This window comes from Oreochromis aureus, linkage group 17 (genome assembly GCF_013358895.1).
Source record: "Oreochromis aureus strain Israel breed Guangdong linkage group 17, ZZ_aureus, whole genome shotgun sequence".
Taxonomy (NCBI): Eukaryota; Metazoa; Chordata; class Actinopteri; order Cichliformes; family Cichlidae; genus Oreochromis; species Oreochromis aureus.
The window spans coordinates 32,646,546-32,669,744 of NC_052958.1; the positions used below are offsets into that span (position 1 = coordinate 32,646,546).

General features: G+C 41.1%; 1 protein-coding gene across 1 annotated transcript in view; it reads right to left on the reverse strand.

Moving 5' to 3' along the window:
- Positions 1 to 3,169: 3,169 nt before the first annotated feature.
- The window catches only part of lrrc7 (leucine rich repeat containing 7), an 82,493-nt gene continuing 62,463 nt past the window's right edge, over positions 3,170 to 23,199 (reverse strand). The window contains exons 21-32 of the mRNA XM_039601458.1: positions 22,890 to 23,114; positions 22,539 to 22,794; positions 22,081 to 22,431; positions 21,481 to 21,723; positions 19,557 to 19,769; positions 18,176 to 18,343; positions 16,457 to 16,576; positions 16,111 to 16,321; positions 15,672 to 15,922; positions 14,133 to 14,225; positions 10,266 to 10,340; positions 3,170 to 6,886 (exon numbers count right to left, since the gene is read on the reverse strand). Coding sequence (XP_039457392.1) covers positions 6,776 to 6,886; positions 10,266 to 10,340; positions 14,133 to 14,225; positions 15,672 to 15,922; positions 16,111 to 16,321; positions 16,457 to 16,576; positions 18,176 to 18,343; positions 19,557 to 19,769; positions 21,481 to 21,723; positions 22,081 to 22,431; positions 22,539 to 22,794; positions 22,890 to 23,114 — 2,317 coding nt within the window. The 3' untranslated portion in view covers positions 3,170 to 6,775. The remainder of the gene's footprint in view (positions 6,887 to 10,265; positions 10,341 to 14,132; positions 14,226 to 15,671; positions 15,923 to 16,110; positions 16,322 to 16,456; positions 16,577 to 18,175; positions 18,344 to 19,556; positions 19,770 to 21,480; positions 21,724 to 22,080; positions 22,432 to 22,538; positions 22,795 to 22,889; positions 23,115 to 23,199) is intronic.

Below are 23,199 nucleotides of genomic sequence, written 5' to 3' on the forward strand. Positions count from 1 at the left end.
CAGTTGACAATGTCCAATCATAAACTATGAGATGGTAAAAAATAGATACACATGTTGGCTAATTTTTGCTAAGCAACAGACTAACTACGTACTATTAATATTGCTCAGGAAACCTGAAGCCCAAACTTCTGATCTGCACCACTCACTATTAGGACATCACAAAAAGCTGTTCCTAGCACAAGAGCTAACAGCAAGCTAAGCTTAGCTCCCCAACAAAGAAACAAGGTATGTCGTGCAAAATGTCCAATCACACAAGCAGAAGAGTTGGTAGACCCATTAACTAATACATTTAAATAATTTACTGTACTGGGAAAAACTGAAGTAGTAAGTAAGAGTAATAATAAACATGAATCCATAATGCTTCAGTTGTTACTTAAAGCTGAAGATATTTTGCTAACTCATTAGTCATAACTAACAAAAAGCCTACACCAAGGGCAATTTTTGCCAGGTCTGCTGCACTTTTCACATTCTTCATTCTGTATTTAGTTGGGACTTGAACAAAATTCTGTTGCAGATACAAATTTTGGTCACTGTGACGTATAATTGCTGTATGTGCAATGATATTTGTGCAAAGTTTTATTGACATTGGCACATCCATTAAGAAACAGATAGGGTAAATACAAACATGCACATGCACTTATCATTATAGCAAGAGTATAAATAAATAAAATAATAAATGTGGTTATTGCAAGCTTTCTGTTTTAAAGAATGTAGCTGACATTTGTATCTCTGTCACTGTGTCAGTTATTAAGAGGAAGTGGCAATAAACTGCCCACTTTTACCTTTAGCAGCACACTTATGCGACTGGAAGCATTTAATCTCTTCCATAGGTCATGAACATAGTAGATGGACATATATGGTATGGTTTCATATAGTATTTCTTTCAGAGTCATTTTTAAATCATTTCCTGTTTGCTAATTTTATCTAACCTATATTTTACATAAAGTTACATATAGATATATAAGATGAAGAGCTCTACTTCCAGGAGATGTTAAACTATGAAAAGCAATCTATGCTTGGTTTAATAGACAGGAAACTGTTATTGATCATTTCATCCAACTAGCCAAAGAGTAGCTTTTCCTAAATGATATGGTGTTCTTTTGTTCCATTGCCTTGTTTTTCTTTGTTTTACTATAACGTGGTGTGTTTAATGGGTGAGCATAAATCACCTTTCGAGGCAATCGTAAGACTAAAAAGATGAAATTATTCAGAGAGAAAAGCAGAGTTCATGCATGCTGGAGACACACTGCGCCTGTGTCTTCATGTGGACAGTGGAGCAGTGGTAGGGACACTTCCATCAGCATAAGCATGCAGCAGCTGAATGCAGGTCATGGACCCAGGCTCTGGTATTGTTATTGATTAGGTCAGAAGAGCTTATTGACCATTTTGGTGGGTGCACATAAACTCTCGCTCTGTATCTCTTACAAATTCTCACCAGCAGTCACTCCGATTCCAGTATAATATATGAGTCAGAGTGGGGAGTAATGCATGCATGATTGTGTAAGTGGGCTGGTCATGTGGCAAACAGAAGTATCTTTTTGTCCAATGCAGTGTGTAAAAGACAGAGTAAAGAGGGAAGGGAACAAAAGGGCATCATTCTGCTTTTTGCCAGAGTGTACGTTAGTGTGTGGGCGCCTGTGTGTGTGTGCGCAGTGTTACTCTCTATTGTTTATTGTCGGCTGATACCACAGTAAGCAGACTTGTTCTACAGTGGGCTCTGATGCCAAGAGAACAGTGGGGAATGGTACAAACCAGCCACCGGATAGAGAGTTTAGAAAAATGACACCTAACTTCCAGTTTGGTTGCAGTGACAAGAACTCAGATGTGTTAAAAAATCATCACCAACAGGTACTTAAATTCCTCTTGACAAATATCTGTTAGCATTGTTTGTTTACAGCTACATGTGCATTCATTTGTATTGAATGTTAATGATGCACATAGTTGATCGAGCAATGCAAATGACTTTATGCAGGTAAGTCAAAATATTTTATAAGCTGCTTTCATGTCTAGCGTGCAATGTGTTAAACTGAAAAGTAACTACTAATGTATCTGTGATGCATTCAAAAATATTGGACGTCACTGAGGAAATTACATATTTTCTTTATTACCTTTTCAGATAAATTTTTATTATATTGAAAAAAAAAAGTAAATATATAGAAAAAAACCCATTTGCCTTATTTTAAATGGCAAATTACAAAACAACCCACTTACTTCACCATACTGTGTAATGCAGACAAAATGACTGCTGAGTAACTGAACACACAGGGCAATGGATTCCATCCATTCATCCATCGTCTTCTGCTTATCCATTTGTGAGGCCTGGATCATATCCCAACAGCCATAGGGTAAGAAGCGAGGTACATCCTGGACAGTCTTACCAGTCTGTCAGTCACCCCAGAGTATAAGGAGAACATGCAAACTCCTCAAAGGTGGGATTTTAGTTGGCCTACAAATGAACTCATTGATTAATTCTCATTAAATTTCCTTTTCACTAATTCCCACTACATAAATTGAAGGCTTCTGGTTTAGTTCATAAAACTTTTTGGTTTCAACTAAGATTTCCATATAGGACTAATTACTACTTTCTGGATTTGAATTATCATGTTAAACCGTTTTCCTTAATTGCACAGTAACCTGTGTGCATAAACTAGTAAGATTTTCATACTTACCACAATGCGCCAAGCTTTTTCTTCAACGTGGGTTTTGAGCCCCAGAAGAGACACACTGTGAGGCACCAGTCAGAACTCGGCTGACCCTCTGCGATCTACAGCTCAGATAAGTGTCAAGAATAGATGAGATGGATGGATCAAGAGGGATGAAGAGGAGTCAGGCTGTTAGTCTAATGGACAGAGAGACAAAGGAGCATCTGCAGAGATGATGAGAGGCCTTGCTGAGTTTAATCCACAGAGGTAACCGTAATATCCCACAGACCTGCTGAGGCGATCCTCATCACTCTCTTTTCCTTCACATAATTTATATATCGGTTCCTTTCACCATCTTCTTTGTTCTCTTCGCCTTGACTCACTGAGGCATCACTTCCATTCCTTATTCTGGCCTCTGCATTTCCCACATCTGCATTTGAACTCATTTTTTTCCTCACTCCTTTCTCCTGCCTCCTCTCTTCCTTATGCATAAATATGGAAAGAAGAACATTGTTTTATTCCTCCACCCTCCTAAAAACAGCTCAATGCACCAGGAGAAGCCCATATTACCAATAGTGACATTTTTATTATTTGTACAATAGAGACTTTAGTACATTATTCAAAACACTTCTTATATACTGAAAAAATGGTACGTCCCAAAGCCCAAAATGGCTCCAGTATAATCGCTGCACAGCATTTTTTCAATTTTATACATATATTATTTTTTGTAAAAACTGTATCTTAAATAGTATGTACAGATAGCGTCTGCAAAATGCATTCTAAACACATGATATATATTATATATACTTCGGCAATTACATTTCTCCGCATTAATACTCAAACTTAAAACTGGAAGGATTTCAACTTGCATGTGCAAATAAATAAAGAAATAAATAGTTTCTGTTAAATCGTCACTAAAATTTGTCCAACTTATAAACTCGACAGCGTTTCTCTCTTCGGAGGTCAAAGTACTTTTTGTCACACAACAGAAGAAGCAGCATTCAAGTTGGGTAGGTGTAGGTACTGCAGAAAGCATGAGTACATTCACAATCAATATGAGTCATTTTTAAATTGGATTTCATTCACAGCTATGTACAGTGACACCGCCCTCATTTGTTCAGCTCTTTTAGCAGTTTAAACACATAGAAAATGACTGAATTTTTTTTAAATAGTCATATACATATATATAATATATATTTGTATAACACAAATTCACAATTACAGTAGAAATACATTTTATACAGTTTTGGATAGTACATGTGTAGGTCTCCAAGTCATACTGTGCGTACTTCCATCCATAACTTTGTTATAAGTGTCATTATAAAATATCACAATTTTTGAGCAAAGCTAAGGTATATCAATATATTTAGAAAGAATTACCTGAAACATGTAGTAAAAAATAATTATATTATCAAACCTTTTACTCTGTTCTCATCACAATATCTTTGATATTTCAAACTCTAAATAGGGTCGGGGTGGGTACCTGTGGTTAACTCTCCTAACCACATGATTAAACTGTGCCGTTTTATGTCTCCTATTGATAAAGTGATGGAAATCGTATTTGGAGAGTTGACACAAAAAGGGCACCTGTCAAGTGAAATCAAAAGGACAGTGAAGGATGGTTCGCTCTGGATGAAACATCAGATGTTATGCAGAACAGAACAAAACTCACTGCCATGAAATGTCTTCGAGACCCATGGTGCATTTACATAAAGACAAAAAGAATGAGCCTCTGTATTTCAGTCAGTACATCTTCTCAAGCGTGACTATAAAAGCCAGACTACAGAGCAAAGGCTTTCAATCTCTGTTTTCGTGTATTTTTTTTTCTCTTTTTGCTTTTTTACATAGAGTCTATTGCTACGGTGGTCCTGAGAGGTCAAACGCGCTGCAATTTTAGAAAACATTGGCAAATGGAATAAGGCTGCAAAAGCTAAAAATCAAACAAAAAACAAAAAAACCCTCACAAAACACAACGGAAGTGTTTTGGGGACACAATAACATGACGGAGCAGCTGCCGACGTGACAAGCTAACAGTAATCGGCTAATAGCAAACATATATTTATGGTATTATGTGATTTAAACACACAGTACCTTGCATTTGTTTTTCCCTCACAAGAATCCTCCACTTCGTTTAAGCGTGTGTCGGTGCAACCCTTTGCATGTTTTGGTTCTGTCACATTATTATCTCCCCTAATACACTTCCATCATGTTTTCCAAGGGTTTTTTCCCCCTTCTTTTTTCTTTTGTGACCTGTTGCAGCATTTTTCTGTTTGCTGATGTTTTCTTAAATTGCAGTACCGTTGACCCATCAGGTCCACCATAACTTTCGTTTTCCCTGCTCTTTTAAATAGTTTGAGCATGTACCAGCAAAGTCAGCAAGCCTTCCGTGTATGCCTGGTATCAATCAGCATCTCCTCGACTTTTAAAATTCAAGTGTAACCGAAACCACATGTGACACAAATCAGATGTTTCCCCGATTGTCAAAAAAAGAGACGATATCTGATTTATCCTCCTAAAATGAAACCTTGCAGATGCTTGTAGGGGCATTAGTGTCTCACACTGCTTTCCACAGGAAGGCCAAAGGTCAGGAGACTTCAGCAGAGGAGATGCTGAAGCCGAGTCAACGACTATAGAACAGCTTACCGGCTCACTGAAGCCACGTTTTTGATTTTAGTGTGTGCAGATCAGTTCTGGGCCACAAAGAGGTAAAGCTCTGATATTGTTGTAAATACAACCGAGGAGCGCCAGAGGCTGCATATGGCACAGATCAACGAGCAGCACTTAGTGCTTTAATACGTCTAGAGAGTAGAGACATCTAGAAGCCAACAGAAAATGTCTATCTGTCAGTGTCCAGTGATGTAAAAGCATGCTGTGACTTATAAACACCTCAAAAGGGATGTGACATCACTGCACAACATAAGACAGGACTTTAAAAAGATGGCACAGTTAATATTAATGGACCAGTTTTATAATGGAAATGATTTTCTAAAATGAGGGATGCATTATGCAACATTGCAGAGAATAGATATGTGTAATTTTATGTGTGTATTTGCCTGTTAGTTTATGTGCATGGCAGTGTGTGTAAACATTAGCATGACTTGCTCAATAGATGGCACTGCAGGACAAGTAAGGCTCTGCTGAAAAGCTCAATGGGCCGAGCCTCAGAAATATTGCTTTAGCTCCTTTCAGCACAGCTGTGCAAGCAACAGCTTTTGATAAGAGAAAAGAAAAAAAACAAGTAGCAGTGATGAACTATGAAAAGTGTTTTCTATACACATAAAACGGTGATATACTCTTTAGAAAACCATTTGAAGGAACGACCCCTGTATTTCCACAGGAGGGAATTGAGAATATAGTTTATCAACAATAATCATATGAATCATAAACTTTTAAGAGCTGTCTGCTCAGGCCCCAAGGAGAGTTCTAACAAGCTGAATCTCTATGTATGTACACAAGGCAGAGTCTTAAGTTTCAATTTCTGTACAGTGGAGGCAAAAACCTGCAGAACAGAACAAAAAATATATCAGAGGAGTATGAAAATCAAAGACCGTGATAGAAAAAGGACTGAAAAGTGGGGGGAAAAAGACGGAAGATGCGAAAGAAATAATAAAGCTATGAAGAACAAGGAAAGCGAACCATGTGCTACACCAAACAAAATACTTTAAATTCACAATGGACGGCAGTGGAGAAAAGAAAGAAAAATATCCCAAAATCTAACTAACCGACAAAAACTACTCAGACTGACCGCTCAGATGGCAGCTTAAATCACAAACCAACCACAAAATCCAAACTGCAGCAGCCCTGTAGGAACTTTAAAGTGTATAGTCCTCTTGCGGTCCGTCCAGCCGTCGATCAGATCAGATCGCTGACCGCCGGTAGACAGAAGAGCCGATATGTTTCCTATGATACATTTGGCACTGGTATTTGCCTTTGGTCCAGCAATAGGCAAATAAATGTCTGACTGTTCCCTTAAAAATGTTTTTAAAAAACAACAAAAAAAGGGGGGAAAAAAATGCGGCTCAATTTTCAGTTCCATAAACCTCCAGAGGAGGGCAGGTGGGATGGCGTGGGATGGCGATGAGCAGAGTAGAGAAGCGTTGCTGTATTTGTTTTGTTTGTTTTTAAAAACTATTTTAGCATGTGCTGCTGTCTCTCAGAACCACCAAGTCCACCGTCCGCGGGAAACTCTTCAGCAGAGAGACGGCTGTCTCGTGCTCCATGTGTAAAAAACTATGTCCGTTAGCCTGCAAGGCAAACACGCAGCACAGTCAACAGCATGTGTGTGGGTGCACGTGTGTATAGAGGTATATGTGCTGCGGCTCGTTTAAGTTTCCCATACACATGTCTATGTGTGAGTGTTTTGTGGAAGGATGGAGGGTCACTGCCATCATTATCTCAGTAACACATCACTGTTGGGGAAAAGAGAGAGAAGAGGAGGAGCTACACAGTCATGCTGTAGAGAGAGAGAGAGAGAGAGAGAGAAGGGGTAAAGACAAAAAAGGGCTTTCACATGAATTCATCCAGCTACACTGTAAGTCTGTGGAAAGAAGATGAAGGGGGAGGAGAGAGGGAAACATGAAAGGAATGGCACATGGGGGGTGAGGGAGGCTGAGCTATTACCGTAAAGCGCTGATGTCTTATTTTGACCTCAATCCATCTCAATAAAATGCGTGGAGCGCGGCGCAAGAGTGAGATTTCTACTGTTGCTGTTTACTGTTTATTGATTCAATTGGAGTGCTTTACATGGGAGGCGGATGTTCAATTATTATTTGGCTGATGGGGAAAACATTGCTGCGAGGCACATCAATCCAAATAACTTGTACTTGCGTACTTACATCGTTTTTCTCATATTTACTTCTAATGAAACCATGTTAGATTTAGTTCATGGGTAAAAATACATTTTAAAAAATAACCTAGCTGCAGTGTTCAGCTACTTTCATATCTAAGGCCGCCTCGGCTGAAGCTATTTTATATTAAGAACATCTTTCTAATAATGCGAACATGTAACCCATGGATTTCTACCGATCATTGAAATTGTATATTCAAGTGGTCGCTAGTCCTAATGTATGGACATTTATTGACATAATTAGAAATCATAGAACTCAAGCCACTTATAATGTACCTGATATTTAGGCTTTTTTCTGACATCCTGCTCTGTCTGGAGTGGACTTCTGGAGTTCAGTAAATAACTGTAGTCAAACAGTGTGTTTTCACTGCTTCACTGGGTTTTATGTAAGGATTAGTGAAACATTAAAATAATACGGGAGGAAACTATAAGGACGGGCATTCTCTGGGTCCTCTGGGTTGCAGATCACATAATGTAAAGCAGAATTCATCCAGCGAACATGCAGAAAGCTGACCTTTACAATGTGTAGTAGAACACAAAGATTATTTATCATCAGATCCTGACCCATCTGCATGTTAATGAAGTAGCTGTTTATCGCATTCGCAAATGTGCACATTACTTCTTTTTCTGTGTGAGGCTGTAGATACTCAATTGAATTCAATTTAATTTATATAGCAACAAACCACAACAACGGTCGCCTCAAGGTGCTTTATATTGCAAGGTTGCACTGAGACATTAATCCAACACACTTTAGATCTGTTTGAGTTCCAGTAGCTGTATTTTGACAGCCATTTCAATTTGGTTGGTAATGGATGTAAAACCACAGATCAGTAAAAAAAAAGAAAAACTACTTCATTGCAGGCAAACTGCTGGAAGAGCAGACACCCGAGACACTTTGACTGTATCAACCTCTGTGTAGAAATGGGACTAACCATAAAAACAGTGTTCACTGGAAAAACTAACTTCACAGCCTTTAAAAAGTGTGCATACCCCTCATACTGGGATTCTCCCTACACATTAAGTTTGGCTCATTTCAATTCTGCTCTGTTTCATTAAAACACCAGTTTTAGTGAGGACCAGAAATATTAAGCATTCACGGTGAGGACTCAGTGAAGAGCTGCAGGACAAAGTCAAAGCTTTACACCATGCGCCTACGCAAATTACACACTTGTTCTGATAACCTCTCCCCTTCCCATTAAACAAATTAACACTAACAGCAACTATCACAGCCACACAGGGCCAAAACTGACATGCTTTCTTTTGGTGTTAAATTCAGTGCAATTTGCAGAAAACTAAGCTTTACATCTTAGTAGATCACATTTGTGTGATTCATGTAAATACCCTCCTCCCAACATCTTGTGCTCTGATAGCATTTCACAAGTGAACAAAACTGTCACGGTCCTGGGTCGGTTCGACCCAGCATTTTGAGTTCCTTAGGTTTTGGTTTATCTTTGCATTATGGATTAGTTCTTATTCTTTGGTGATACTGTTTTGATTATAATTATATCCTGATTCTTTAGCCGTCCGATGATGATGATGATGATTATTATTTCTGGTTTAGGTTTTGTTATTTGTTCTCCTAGTGTTAAGTCCGTGCTCCCCCTGTTCTGTGTGATCCCTAGCTGTGTATCCCCTCTGTGTAAAGCCCGCGTCTCTGAGTCGGTGTCTTCGCGTGTGTTTTGAGTTTCCTGTTTTATTGTGAAGATCTGTCTTATGCCAGTATGTTCAGTTTGCGTTTCCCCCTCCTCGTCTTGTCAATCACAATCAGCTGTGCCTCCCGCCTGTGTATAGTTTCCTCATTCTCTTCTGTGTATTTATTGTGCGTGTTCACTTGTGCTAGTTGCTAGTCCGTCTGTGTTACTTCCATGCGTGTTCCTCCTAGAGTCATCCGTTCAGGTTCGTTCTGTTAGTCACTCCCAGTGTAGGTCACCTTTAGGTTTTGTTTTTGCTCGCCATGTTTCTGTTTGTGCCACCGTTGTGTTAATAAAAGCTCGCTCACATCCAAGCCAGTGCCTGCGTCTGGATCCTGTCTCTCTCTCACCACACGTCTGCCCCCCCGCAGCCGTGACAAAAACTAAAACTGCACCTTTGTAGGAAATACCAACAAATAGCTGTTTAAAGCAAAAAGAGGGTTTTTTCCATTTGTAAAAATCTCCTGTGCCATTTTATTTATTTACAACGTTTGAAAAACTACAATGGCGAACCTGTTTATCTGCAATTACCTACCTTTATACTGTGTATAAGGTGTCCAGGTCGACTGTTCTACATTTTATGGGATTTACATGCTCTTTGTAATCTGCTTTAGGATGATCTCCAAGGACAGGTTCAGGTGCCTCTCAGTTTTGTTTTTCTGAGTAGATTACGAAGGGTGAAGTCAGTTCAGCTGTTTTCATGAGATTACATGTGCTCCATTTGTAACTTTTACTGCAATTTCAGCTTTTCCCATTGTCATTACAGCAATGAATAACAAATGACACATTGCTAACAGCTACTTAAATCTGACTGTGATCTTTGGCTCAAAGGCACACGGGTGTATGTGGGGGGTGGTGCTTGATATTTTGAGGTGGCACGCACGCACCCACACGCATACAGGTAGAATATTTAGCAGGAAAAGCCTTACACACACACAATCTACAGTTAACATAAAGATTCAGTAGGATGATTACACCCTTGCTTTTCACCTCACAATAATAAGAAAAAAGGGTGGGGCTGGGAATGGGAGGGACAAGATGTGGATGTTTGTGATGTCTATGTGATGGCGAGTGAGCGGGTGTTACCTGCAGTATCTTGTCTCCGGGCTGCAGGGCGGAGGCGGCAGGCCCGTCATGCTGTACCCTAGTAACAAAGATACCCTATAAGTCAAAATGATACACCGTTAGGACAACACAGGGACACGATGGTTTAGAATCTTTGCCTTCTCATTCTCAATTCAATATCCAACCCCCCAATAAATAAATAAATAAATCACTTTTAAATATATGGCCAGTTCATCAAAGCATTCTCTTTGTTCACAATTTGGAGAGGCATGCAAATGCTGCATACATATTTTGACACTGAAACTGTTATGTTGTAAGGTGCTTGCGTTTCCTTCAGATTAGCGGCTCTCTTAAAATTTACAAACACTGAGTGATAAAGCCCTCCCGAAGAGACATGTCAAAAAAGATTTAGCAGCTATTTTTAATGATATAGACTTGGCATTTTTAGAATAGACATGGGGCTGGAAAGAGAAATATATATATATAAATATATACAGTAAATATTTAAAGATTATGGGAAGAAGAGTAGGCGTGGGATGGGTTTCTCACTATGGGAAGGAAGTAGGTCGCGGGCAGGGCAGAAGAAAAATTCATCCCCCATATTTTCCCTCAATAACCCAAGGCAGAGATTGTAAAAACACCAACATCTTTTCACCGAGAGCTGAAAGATGTTTTTGGACACAGAAAGTGTAGGACAATGCACCTGTATCGACTCAACACGGTTCAACAGGTTGTGTTGAACACACGGATATATTTGCCATAGAGAGGTGACACATAGGACGTGTAGTAGTGAGAGTGCAGCAGCACCTACATACTACAGTCTGTGAGAGAGAATGCAGGAACAAACACATATATTGCATGTTAAACAATTCCACAGAAGAAGGGTTAGTTCAGTGACTCCACGTGAAAACAGTGACATTTAGTATACAGTGAGCCTCATACATGCATATACAGATAAAATCATTTCTTCATCAGGATACAAACTCGTTTCATTTTGCCTGCAAAATGCTGCATACGACGCCGTTATTTGTGTGCATTCTTTACGGCGTCGGCACCTCGACCGGGTACGACAGCGTGGCCTTTCTGATCTAATATGAAGCTCACTGTACTTTACAAATAAGTTTATTAGGGGCTAAAACTGTGTAGCGTTAGTCACACCAATTAAACATTTACACGCGACAGAGCAGTTGCACACAGAGCTGCAGCATCTTGCAAAATCCTTCCATCTCCCCAAAAAACGGGGCTGTTTTCCACACAATCGGGAACAATATTAGTAATGTTTCACACAGGGATTTTAGACTTTTCCTTTAAACATGTGTTTGCTATCTCAGCAGCTCAGTGTGCAACAACAGTACATCTAACAACAGAAGGGACAGAAAACTGGATTTTCAAATGTTCCTGAGCCAGATCTAACAAAAAGAAAACATAATAAAATCCATGTTCTGATCCTTAAAACCCTCAGTCTTCTGTTCTTAAACCGACCCTGAGAAGCTCACAGATCAAAGCCCAGATCCCAATCCGGTCGATACATGAACTAAGTCCCTGTCTCTGCTCGCCGAGTCCTAATTAGGCAGACGTCAAACTGGCCCAGTGGCTTAGAGGGCCTCAGTGAGTCCTGTAAGTCCAACATCGAGGATATTATCATCATTGCTTCTTTTTGACACCTGTTGATGACTTTTGGTAGAGTTTTGAAAGACGAAACAATTATCATAAGGTACACAAGAGCGGTACTTAAAGAGGTACGCTTTGTAAACTTTCAATTATTTGGAGATCCAGCCTGGAGATTATTCTGTTTCTCTGCAAAAAACAGATTAAGATAAAGCTACATTTTTAAAGAAGGTATTTTTTTTCTGTTGGATAAAGAGTTAAAAGCAAATATAGATTTTATTATTTTGTATAGTTGTATTGTACTTGGTGGTTTTGATACCAATTTGCTACTGTACCATCTGTGATTCACCTGGACATGTGGGCATGTCCCAGATCCATCAAAGCACGAGTGCAAATAACAAGCTGTCCACCAGGGGGAGCCACATCCCTGTGGAATAGCCACAGCTGTAGTAGGCTCTGGGGATCCAAAACCACAGATGTATAATTTAGTAGTCAAGCTGTTTTCAAACATACAGCCCTTGTTAACTCTTTCACCTCGAGTTCATTTGAAAGCTAACACTGTCTTTAACCAAAAATAGCTGCAAACATATCAGAAGACAAACAGATACACTCTCACAAGTAGGCCAGAAAAGAGATTCAAAGAATAATCAAAGTCATCTGCTTCTAGTTTGAGTTGAATTTGGTGACAAATTGACGCCCGAGGTGACTACCGCTGATAAAACGCCGAAGCACACGTTAATGGCTTCTGCTTGATGCCTCTCACATGTGAATGAAACAACAGAGCGAGAACGAGGCTCCAGAGGAGGATACTTGTAACAGTTGTATCCTGGCACTGTAACTTTGACAGCAGATAAATATCCTCCATCTCCTCCCTCCATGTGACCCTCTGGGTTAGTTAGATAAAGCAGACATACAGTCTATATCACATGACACAGGGGACATCTAAATCAATAATTCACTTTAGAACATTTCCTTTGAACCATACATGCTGACATGACTGAGTGGGAATCACTGCGAATATCCAGCAGATGAGCAGTGACTGACTGACACGTCCACTGTCGCCATTCGCTGGACGCCACAGTATGTATGGTGAAAGCAAGCATTCGGTTCTAAAGTGAAACGTTACCAAGTGTTCCACAATGCCCACTGCTCCACACTAACTGGATAGATAACGTAACCTTATCTCGTATTCCTCTGACAAAATGTTCATCTGCATTGACTCCATCTTCTGCCCGTGTAACGCGGCATTAATAATGTACAAACTGCAGCTAGTGCAAGACTTATGGATACAAGCAGAGGAGGGAGTATTAAAATAACTGCACGAGTCAGCAACTGTTTCACCAGTTGTCTGCTTCAAAAACTAAAATGATGAACTGACAGTTTCCACATAATCAGTCTACTCCCGACTCGGAAGAAACTTCCCCGTTTGTTGCAAGGGCGGAATGCTTAAAGAACTCTTTCTGCGTGCTTTCTATTTATAGGGCAGTCGTCTCCTCTGTTGCTCAGAATAACAGTCAGTCAAAATCTGTCATATAACCCTGTCCCTAGATCAAAGTGGTGAACATCTGAAATCACCCACGGTGTCCCAGAACTGAGCAGCTTTCCCAAAATAGCAGTCAGAGCACCACGAGCAGCATCGCTCCTTTAGACTGACTGCAGCAGTGTGTTTCTAGGACAGACAGCCATGTGCAGCAGGCCTTGGGGAGCTGCAACCCCAACAGGCTCTCTGTGCTGGCATACACTGACAGACACTGTCAGACTCAGAAGTAGGAATGATAAGAGAGTTTGGCTTATCTTATATGTGCATCCATGTGCACATAGCTGTTTAAAGTTTGCTGACCAACCAAACAAGGAGCTTTGCCGTGAATGCTGTGCAGGTATTTAGATCACATATCAGAACAACCCTAAAATCAAAGTATGCCAGACTCAAGTATCGTAATCACTAGTAAGTCACGGGTGTATGGAAGCTCCAAACGCAATTTCATTGTTCATTGTTTTTCTGACAATGACAATAAATATTTGAATTTGAATTTGAATGCTCAGGTTTAGTTTTGGAAACTACCCCAATCACACCTTAGTGTTTCTTTACCAAATTAATAGCACAACCCTCCATGTAACATCATGCACTCAAACAGACCCACAGCTAACCACGTTAAGCCCCACAGACAGACAAACAGACGGAGAAAGGAAACACTGCAGTAACAAGCAGCAGTTTCCATGGCAACTCTGAGGTAAAACCGGGGAGGCTGCGATTGGCTGGCAGGCCGGGTCAGGTCGTACCATGTCGGAGGGTTTGAAGGGGTTCCCCTGGCCGCTGATGCCACCAGAGATACTGAAACCGAGACCAGGGTTCTTCTCTATTCTCACGCACAGCTACAGAGAGAGGAGGGAGAGATACAGAAAGAAAAGAAAAGAAAGACAAAACAACAACTGAAAGTGAAATACAAAGTTGTGAAAAATCACCGCACAGACAGACAGTGACCAGACAACATGTGGAAATGTGCTCGTGTGTGACAGGGAACATGTTTTGGCACCTATGCTGTATTGGAGGTCTTCTATGGGAGCAACAGCTGAGGCACTGAGATCTTTGCTTTTTGTTTAGATCTTCAGGTTCCCACCTCAACTGGCACTCTAATCTCACCCTTTGAAATGTCTAATCTAATTTATTCCCATCTCTGTCACTTTTTAAAATGTTTCAGCCCAGGCTGTTGCAGTCAAGTGGCTAAAATTGCATTTAGAAGCTTGAGATATCGCTAGATTTCCCCCCTTTAGTTGACTGCTGACTTGCATTGGTCTAATCCAAGTGCCAAGCAAGGTCTGCCGTTGAAAAGTTAAGCTTGTATGGGAAAATTGCAGTTTCCCAAATGGCCAGTTGAGGCTGGCTCCAAAAGTGAGTAAATTCCCCATGGATTCCCATGTTGGGCTAGTTTACATCAGAAATAAAAGACATGTTTACAGCCTGTCAAAAGCATCGACTGACACAGCCCAAACTCTGCCAGAGGTTGTTCATTGGGCTTCTAGTTATTGAGCTGCACATCTAGACTTAGCTTTTAGTTCTGGTCAGCCCATCCAAGTCTGTAAATCTGTAAATTAAAATTTCAGCATCTTGTTTTTAATTGTAATTAGCACAAACTAGCAGCCACTAGTAGGTATTTGTATGATGTACACATAAAATCTTTGAATACACCTAGCTAGTCTGTGAGAGAACACTAACTAGTGTTAGCTGATAAGTTAGTGCTCCACCCTTTTGGTTTCATCCAAAAAGGTGTGGCAACAGCTGTAATCGTTAAGCTTCAAAACAGAACTCCACAAACCACTGTGTGATGGCACAGGGGCTAAGTCCAGCTTTCTTTTTTATTAACAGAGTGAGTGCTACTGTGAAAATTTAACTCTATGGTTATATCTGGTATCAATAAATTCTCCTTGCCAAACTGAGCATCTAATCTGAACCCTCCTTGTCCTCCTATTAATGAAACTGATGTAAACAAACACTAATTACTCTATGACAGTTTAGTTTGCAGGTTAGTTACCAAACAGCGGATCATTAAGGGGAACAATTTTTCCAGTAAAGATAGAGCTAAACAAAGCCAAAAATAGTTACTGAGAGGTAACCCTACATGCAGGAGCATTTTTATTCCATCAAAGCATTCACATTTACTGCTACAGAAGTATCCCTTCCCCTATACTGCACACGTAATAGTAGTATAAGTAATACTGTATATAGTAATATTAGAAGAGCCCATTTTTGAAAAGACCTCCAATATTGCTTGTGGTGCAGTTGGTGCAGGCAGACACATGAACACACAGACAGACAGATACCTGCTCCTGAAAACCATCCGTGCTCTTCTGGCCTTTAGTCTGCAACAGGCAGCGAGCGCTCTGAGGCCGTGGGTTGGTGTGGGTGGTCATAACGACCTGGTTGCTATGGCCCATGCCCTGGTTGACATGGTACTGAGGATTGGTAGCGGGCTGATGGGAGGTGTGAGAGGTATGGGGGTTGTACTGGGGTTGGTTTCCGGATTGGGACAGGGCCATAGGCAGGCCACCGCTGGGGTAAGCTTGTCCAGGGGCTGTATGGAGAAAAACAGGCTGGTAGCATCTAACTCTAAAACAAAGCTTCTGAAATAGACATGTGTACATGCTGTTATTGTGAGGCACATGGATTACTGCTGCTAATCAAAACTTCTACATTCTTGCTTAAAAAAAATTCCTTGTAAACATTTATAAATAGAAATAAAATGATTTTATTGCCAATTACCTTGAGACATGTTGCCTTGGTACTGTCCCGGCCCCCCGGATGGGACCACCGACAGCTGCATCCCTTGGTTGTATTGGCCTCCTTTGCTCATCATCCCATCGTAGCCCTGCTGACCCACCACACGATGAGGTGTAGTGGCCGAGGAGGAGGAAGAGGAAGTGACGATCATGGTGTTGTGTGATTGATGGGAAGGGTTGTGGGAATGGGCGCTCTGTGGAAGGAGAGCGGTGTAACATGTAACGTGTGATTAAGAGTAATTGCACAAATAGTTATCTTTATCTCCGAGAAGATGCTCAGCATTAAAAACAGAGATGAGATGCTTCACTGAGATGTTAACAGATCTCACCTTTTTTAACATGTTGTCAGGTGGGACGTCCCTCCTGCCTAGTGAATAGGGAGCCCACTGGTTGCTTCCTGACACCCCCTCCTGGTCATTGTCCAGCACGCCACCCTGCTGAGACGGGGTCTGAAAGAGACGAAGTGGTCATTACTGACAATGAACATTAAACTCTAGTTACCCCAGTCATGTCTTCCTATTATCTCCTGGAGTTTCAGACAGCTCATCTGAGATTCAGTTGGAAGAATGAACAGGGCTGGAACAGAATTTTCTCCTTCGAGATGAAGTCATATTAGGCGGTGATAAAACCTGTGACCTGTGTGTTCAACATGAACAGATTGTTTTTATGATTCCCCTTTCTTTCCACACCAAAAGCCCCCCTAAAAACCAGCTTAAATGAGAGGAGTTTTTCAGAAAAAACCTTGAGTCTAACTAAAATACCCTTCAAAATAAAAGTAACACATTTCAACAGGCGTAACTTTTATTTAGACTCCATTTCCACTTTGTGTAGCACTTTTTCACAGTTTTACTGCTTTTGCAAACAAATCGGCATCTTCCATATAAACTGCTGGCAAACCATGGCAACCTGCAACCTATTTCAACCAGTGACTGGCAGCAACCTCCTACAAATACTCGAGAAGTGACTGCAGAATACACCCTTTTTCTTAGTGACCAACTGGTGGTTGCTAGATGTCACCATCTGATCTCCAGGCCTGTGTGACTGAAGCCTAAATGAGCCGTGCCCACATCAAACCACAGATATTTACAGAAATAACGACTGAAACTTAAAAAAGTTTGAAATAGCAATTTGGTCTATTGCCATTTCAGATATTGATGTTTATAGGTTTATATTGGTTTTTGCTGCTGTTGCAAAGAAACAAAGAAAGTCTCATTAAAAAAAGTACTTGTTTTCACCTTCTAAGACCATCATCAGTGATGACTCCAACCCTAACTATAGCCCTTTTTTTCCCAAAAGAGTCAATTTTATCTGTCTCCAAAATATAGAGTTAGGCTATCACCTAGCACCCATGAGTCAGATCTTAGAGGGTTAAAGTCATTCAGCCCTTCCTCTGGGCCTTTTGACCAGTCCACAACTGATAATTAATGATTATCAGAAAATCAATGGGCACTACATTCAGAAGATGTCAGCTTCATAAGGCTGATGTGATAGTGAAACAATATATTGGTTTATCTCTGAAAAAAAACTGAGTGGAAATCTGTTTGTTTTAAAAAGTTTTCCAGAGTTTAGAGCCACGTAGTGGAGAAATGAAAGCGACATTAAAAGCTGGTAACAGGTAAGTTGGCCTAAGATGATTGAAAACACTGTAAATGATTAATGCCTAACACGTGTCAGACAAAATTTGACTGACAGACTGTGACAAGTTTCTGTTTGTTTTTATGGTAAGTGACATATTTTAAGTTTTAAATCCATTAAAACAAGCCACCACCTGGCTGCCACACTGGGCACTGAATGATTTCAAGTCATGCTGAGAAAAAAACAAAAAAAAAACCACGGCAATGCTTTCGCCAATTCTTATTGTTGGGTTGTAGACAGGGAACATATAACGGTGACTAAAATAGATGGCATGGTCATTGTTTTGTTTAAACAATAATTTGTATTAGTGGCGAGAATGTAAAGAGGGAGTAGCTGAAATTGTCTTTAATCATCTACTGCAAGCATCAGTAACAACAGTACCAGGGGTTCATTGTTCTTGGAGGGATACTCACAGCGTTAGCAGACGGAGGTGGAGGTAGTGGCAGCCAGCGGCCAGCAGGGGGCTCATGCTTAGTGTTATTGTAAAGGTTAAAGTTCAAAGTGCTGCTGCGCCCCTGGCCGTGACCCCCGCCCTGACAGAGCATGCCCAGCGTGAGCGTGTTGTGCTTTAGGACACCACTCTGATTGGAGAAGACAACATCACACGACATGGGTGAATGTGGGGAGGGGGAGAGGAGGAGGAAGGGGCAGAGCCAACACAGCGGGCTGTAGCATGGCAACAACACACTGTGAGCTCCACAAACAAACAAACAACAATAACACTGATAATAACAACTACAACAACAGCAACAACAACAAGAGTGCAGAGCTGCTGAAAGCACAGAGAAATGTTAGCTAGTGATCGGTCAATACACACAGAACAGTGCGTCATACAGGCAACAACAGGTGGATCAGTTCATTCCAACATTTGTATGTATGGCTTTCAGATTAGCTGTCGTGTAACATATCCAACAAACAATTAAACCAAACCTATAACCAAAAGACTTCATTTTTGATGATGCATCAGGCACCGTGTGATGGGTTTGGTGGACCATATTGTTTAGATTCTGCAGGTTTTTATCTTTTTTTCATAACTGCACGCTCCAGACCTCCTCCCTAGCATGTCTGATTGTCCTGTCTGCTGAGGTACTGCTTCTCACTAATTAGTTTGACATTTTCAAAAATAGGCTCATTGGCTTTCTTGCTGGGAGTTAGATGAAAGGACTGATAGCACTGTCATGTTTGCAGGTAAGTATAAAACTGGAGGCCAAAGAAAGACAGAAATCCCAAAAACAACATATGATAGCTCAATTCGTCCACAGTGTCCAAAATGTGAGAATTTGATTGGATTACTTTGCCTTTAGACAGTTTAAGCTGCACTTCAAGTCTGTAGCTTTTTATTTATCAATCCAAAGTATAACTGAACTGTCAAGAAAGTATTTTCCTAAATGTTACTCCTTTGCAGTGACACTATTGCACGATCCTTAACATGTGATTGTGCAAAACAAAAAGGTGAAAATACTGTTTTTTTCAGCATCATTAAAATCCTTCTATGGAGAGGATCCTGCTGACTTTATATTTGTTTACAAAAAGAAAGAAGATTTAAGGACACGACACAAGATCAAATTATTTATCACAATGCAGAATTCACTGCGCTGTCTGTCGTAGTGAGTTTGCGGCCAGTCAGGCTGACAGAGTGACGGTGTGAAGTGGAAACACATGCAGCCGGACATGAATCTGGTTAACCTTACAACACAGACTTACACAAATACACACAGGGAGGGCTTCCGAATGCTTTCTACGTGTACGCGTGTTTCTCTCTTACATGTGTGTGTGTGCACTGCACTGACATACCCTGTCCAGTCGTTTCGCCTCTATGTGCCTGAGTAGCTGTTGTCTCCAGTCGGCAGGCATCTTGGAGGTGATGTCTTCAGGTTTCTGGGGTACAACAGGTCTTACTTTGATGGTGTCATCGGGTGGCTTCTCGGGGCAGGTTGCCAGGGTGTAGTCAGGTGGCATCTTCTCTAGCAGAGCGGCCATGGTGGGACGGGCGGACACTGGACGTGCCTGAACACAAAGGAGTTAATATTTAAACATAAAAATGTACAAGGTTCATAATTAACAAGTGTTCATATTGGAACATTTTGTGGATAAAAGCTAAATGCAAGACGGAGACCAACATGGAGTGAAAAGAAGTCAGTTTATCAAGTGGCTAAAAATGAGTGGTTTTTAGGTATTAAATAATATATGTAATGCTATTTATGATGCTTACAGCTTGTTTCACTCCCACAAAGTGGTTTAAGGATGTAAATAAACCATAGAATAGCACCACTGGATGTTCCTCAAAAGGACTAGAACACCTAAATTGCTGTTTTTCTGCCAACCACTTGCAAACACAAAAGGAAAGACAGTGCTGGTCAGTTGTTTAAATCAATCTCAACCCTACAGCATGCTACTAGCTCTGTGAGAGTGTGCTGATAGGTTTTTGTGTTAATTGTTAATTTACATGTACTAAAAAGCAGGAAGGACTCAATACTCAACACAAAACATTTCATGTATAACAGTCTCACTGTTTGCTTATTCAGTGTCTTAGTTTAGGATCCATCTGCAATGGACTGGCAACCTATCCAAGGTGTACCCCGCTCCTCACCCAATTACAGCTGGGACAGCCTCCAGTCCCAGTATGACCCATAAGAAATTAGCACTTAAAACACAGTACTTCTGAGACTAATCGCTATGTGCTTTAAAGGTGTCTTTGGGTGTGTGTGTACATGTGTGAGTGGATAAATTGATCAATCGACAGACGAAATTACTTTGTAAGGTGATCCAACCGGCAGCTGTTATATTTCAGTCTGGATCAATAGGTGGTCTGATCAACTGAGTGACACTGCTGCTGTTTAGCAAAGCTGCTAATATTACTAATAGTGATTAATTTGATTGGGTCATGTGGCACATGTGAACAAAGGGCAAATAACACAACAGCGATGCAAACATTACACCAGCTGGTTACCCTAAAGGTGAAGCTCTTTGTGTAACAGCTAGTGTGTTTTCCAACCTTCACTTTTGAGTGTTGGCTAATGATGGCAAGAAAAAGACCGCAGCCACAAGCGCTCTGTGTAAGCCCTTACATTCCTTCCCATGCCCAGCTTCTTCTTGTTGAAAGATGCCAGATGAAGTGATCTGCACATCTAATCAGTATGCTGCTGGACACTTCACTGTGACTAATTTGGGAAAGTCTGACTTGAGGCAAACCCAGAATAGCCTGAAGGGATTATTTATGGACGAGGGATTGCCTTCAGAGATATGACTGAGGCAAAGGACACCAGTGCTATGCCTCTTAGTCTGCTACTACAAAAATCTGAAGCTGGGTACCTGTAAGAAAATGGAAGTGAAAAAATGCTATAATTCTGCATCCTCAAGAGACGACATAAAAGCAGGCATATTAAAAGCAGGGCAGATTATTCTCCTGGGTTCCTGTGTTGTATCTGAATCGTTGTGGCTTTTGACTGCAGACCACACAAAACAAGACATTTGAAAATGTCAATATGGGATTTTGAAAATGGTGATCTGCCCTGTTATTGTTTTAAGGCATCTTTAAACAAGGCAAGTGATACTTAAGTGGAAAAAAAGAAACTGGCAGATTTGCCTGTAAGGGAAATAACTGTTAGTTGGAGCCATTATGTTATAACTGTAACATGACTCTTTCACTTTAATGTAGCCTCTTTTTAAAGGGCTCAGTTAAGAAGTAGAAACATAAACACACAGACAAACAGTGTACCTGAGATGCTCCGTAGGTCTCAGTGCTATAACTTCTGGCAGACAGGGGACGCCGCTGAGTCAGGCTCTTGGTTGGATAACCAATCATGGGCTTCTTCTGCTCCTGGTAAGTGGGGTAGTCGTCGTCATAACGACCGTTTCTCTTGTTGTGCAGCATCTGACTCTGGTTGTCGGCCATATTACTCATCGCGGAGTGCTCCATGGGGGTGGAGTAGACAGCCCGGCCATAAAGAGGGGGATCCGCCTGAGGGTCACAGATGGGAAGTGAGTGGGAGTTAAAAAAAACCACCTTAAAAACAAATTCATGTTATTTCGATGAACTGAGAGCAACGGAAAAATGATGTCTATGAGCGGTACGATCTGTCATCCTGGCTTCAATGTTTCTGTGAAATGCCCTTCACTACGACGACTCAAATAAATGCATGGGGATGGGGATGACTTTGAAGTAGAGCCTTAACAAAAACTAACTTTGGGTCTCAGGGAATTAACAGTGTGTGACAAACACATTTCTATGATTTACTTTACATTTCAATAAAGTACATGAAAGGGAAATTCACATCCACTTAAAGAACATGAGCATTACTTGTTTTGCGGTGCTTACCTGTTGTCTGTACTGAGACTCTTGGAGCGCCTCCTGCTGAGCTTCATGAACCCGTCGGAACAAGGCGAGCTCCGTAGAGCTCACCAGTGAGTCTGCTCTTCTTAGAAACCCTGGTCTGGAGCGCTGACTTGGGATTGGTTGCTGCTGCTGGCTGGGCGGACCATCTTGGTTGATTGGCGACTGGGGGAAAGAAAACATCTCCAAGGGTGGATAAGCACGATACCGAGGGCTCACTAGCTCTTTGGGTAGTGTCTTCCCTGGTTGGTTGAGGTACTCCAAAGCCTTCGATGAGTGGTTGACATAATCTGGTGTGTTGGGGAAAGGGGGAGGGACCCGGCGATCCATGGTCACCTGATTGGTAAGAATAGAATTGTTTGTTTAACTTTCTATTGTTTGGTTTCAATCAGATTATTTTAGTTTTATTGTGTATGTCTAAAAACGTAATATATAAGCACTACCAATGGTTCACAACTCCATCGAACCTGCGGGTTGTAGTTGTGGTCAAAGTGGTAAGCCTTTTGTGGGATGGCAGGTTTTTGGTTCTGTCTCTGGTTTTGGTCGCCAGATCCGTGTCCGGGGTATCCCATCTCCTCATCTAACATGGGGGCAGACTGTGACCGTGACATGTTGGTCTGCTCCATAGAACCGGGAAGCTCTGGACGGTCCAAACTAGTTTGCTGCTCAATGGATGAACTATAGCTGTCCATGGGAATGCTGCAGAGGAACATCACTTTGTTAGAAATCAACTTCAGTAGCCACAATCGAGGCTGAGCTGCTCAATCTTTAAGAAGAATCAGAACAATATCTACCTGTAGACCTTGTAGGAGCCGATGTCAATCTCGTCTATGCTCTGTGACTTCTTAAACTTGGATCTCGTCTCCTTCATCATGGGGGACAGGCGATCTGAGCTTTTACTCATCACCACGGTCACCTTGTTGACCCCGCCTACACTGAGCTGATCCTTCCTGTTCTGCTCCCCCTCATTGTCGTGATATGTCCAGCTGCCGGGCAAAGGCACTGTGCTTTGCTGAAGCCTTGGGGGAAGAAATAATCAAGGATTGTGAGTCTATGATAGGGATAAGTGTTTTTCAAATATGATGCACAAAAACAAGCTGGATT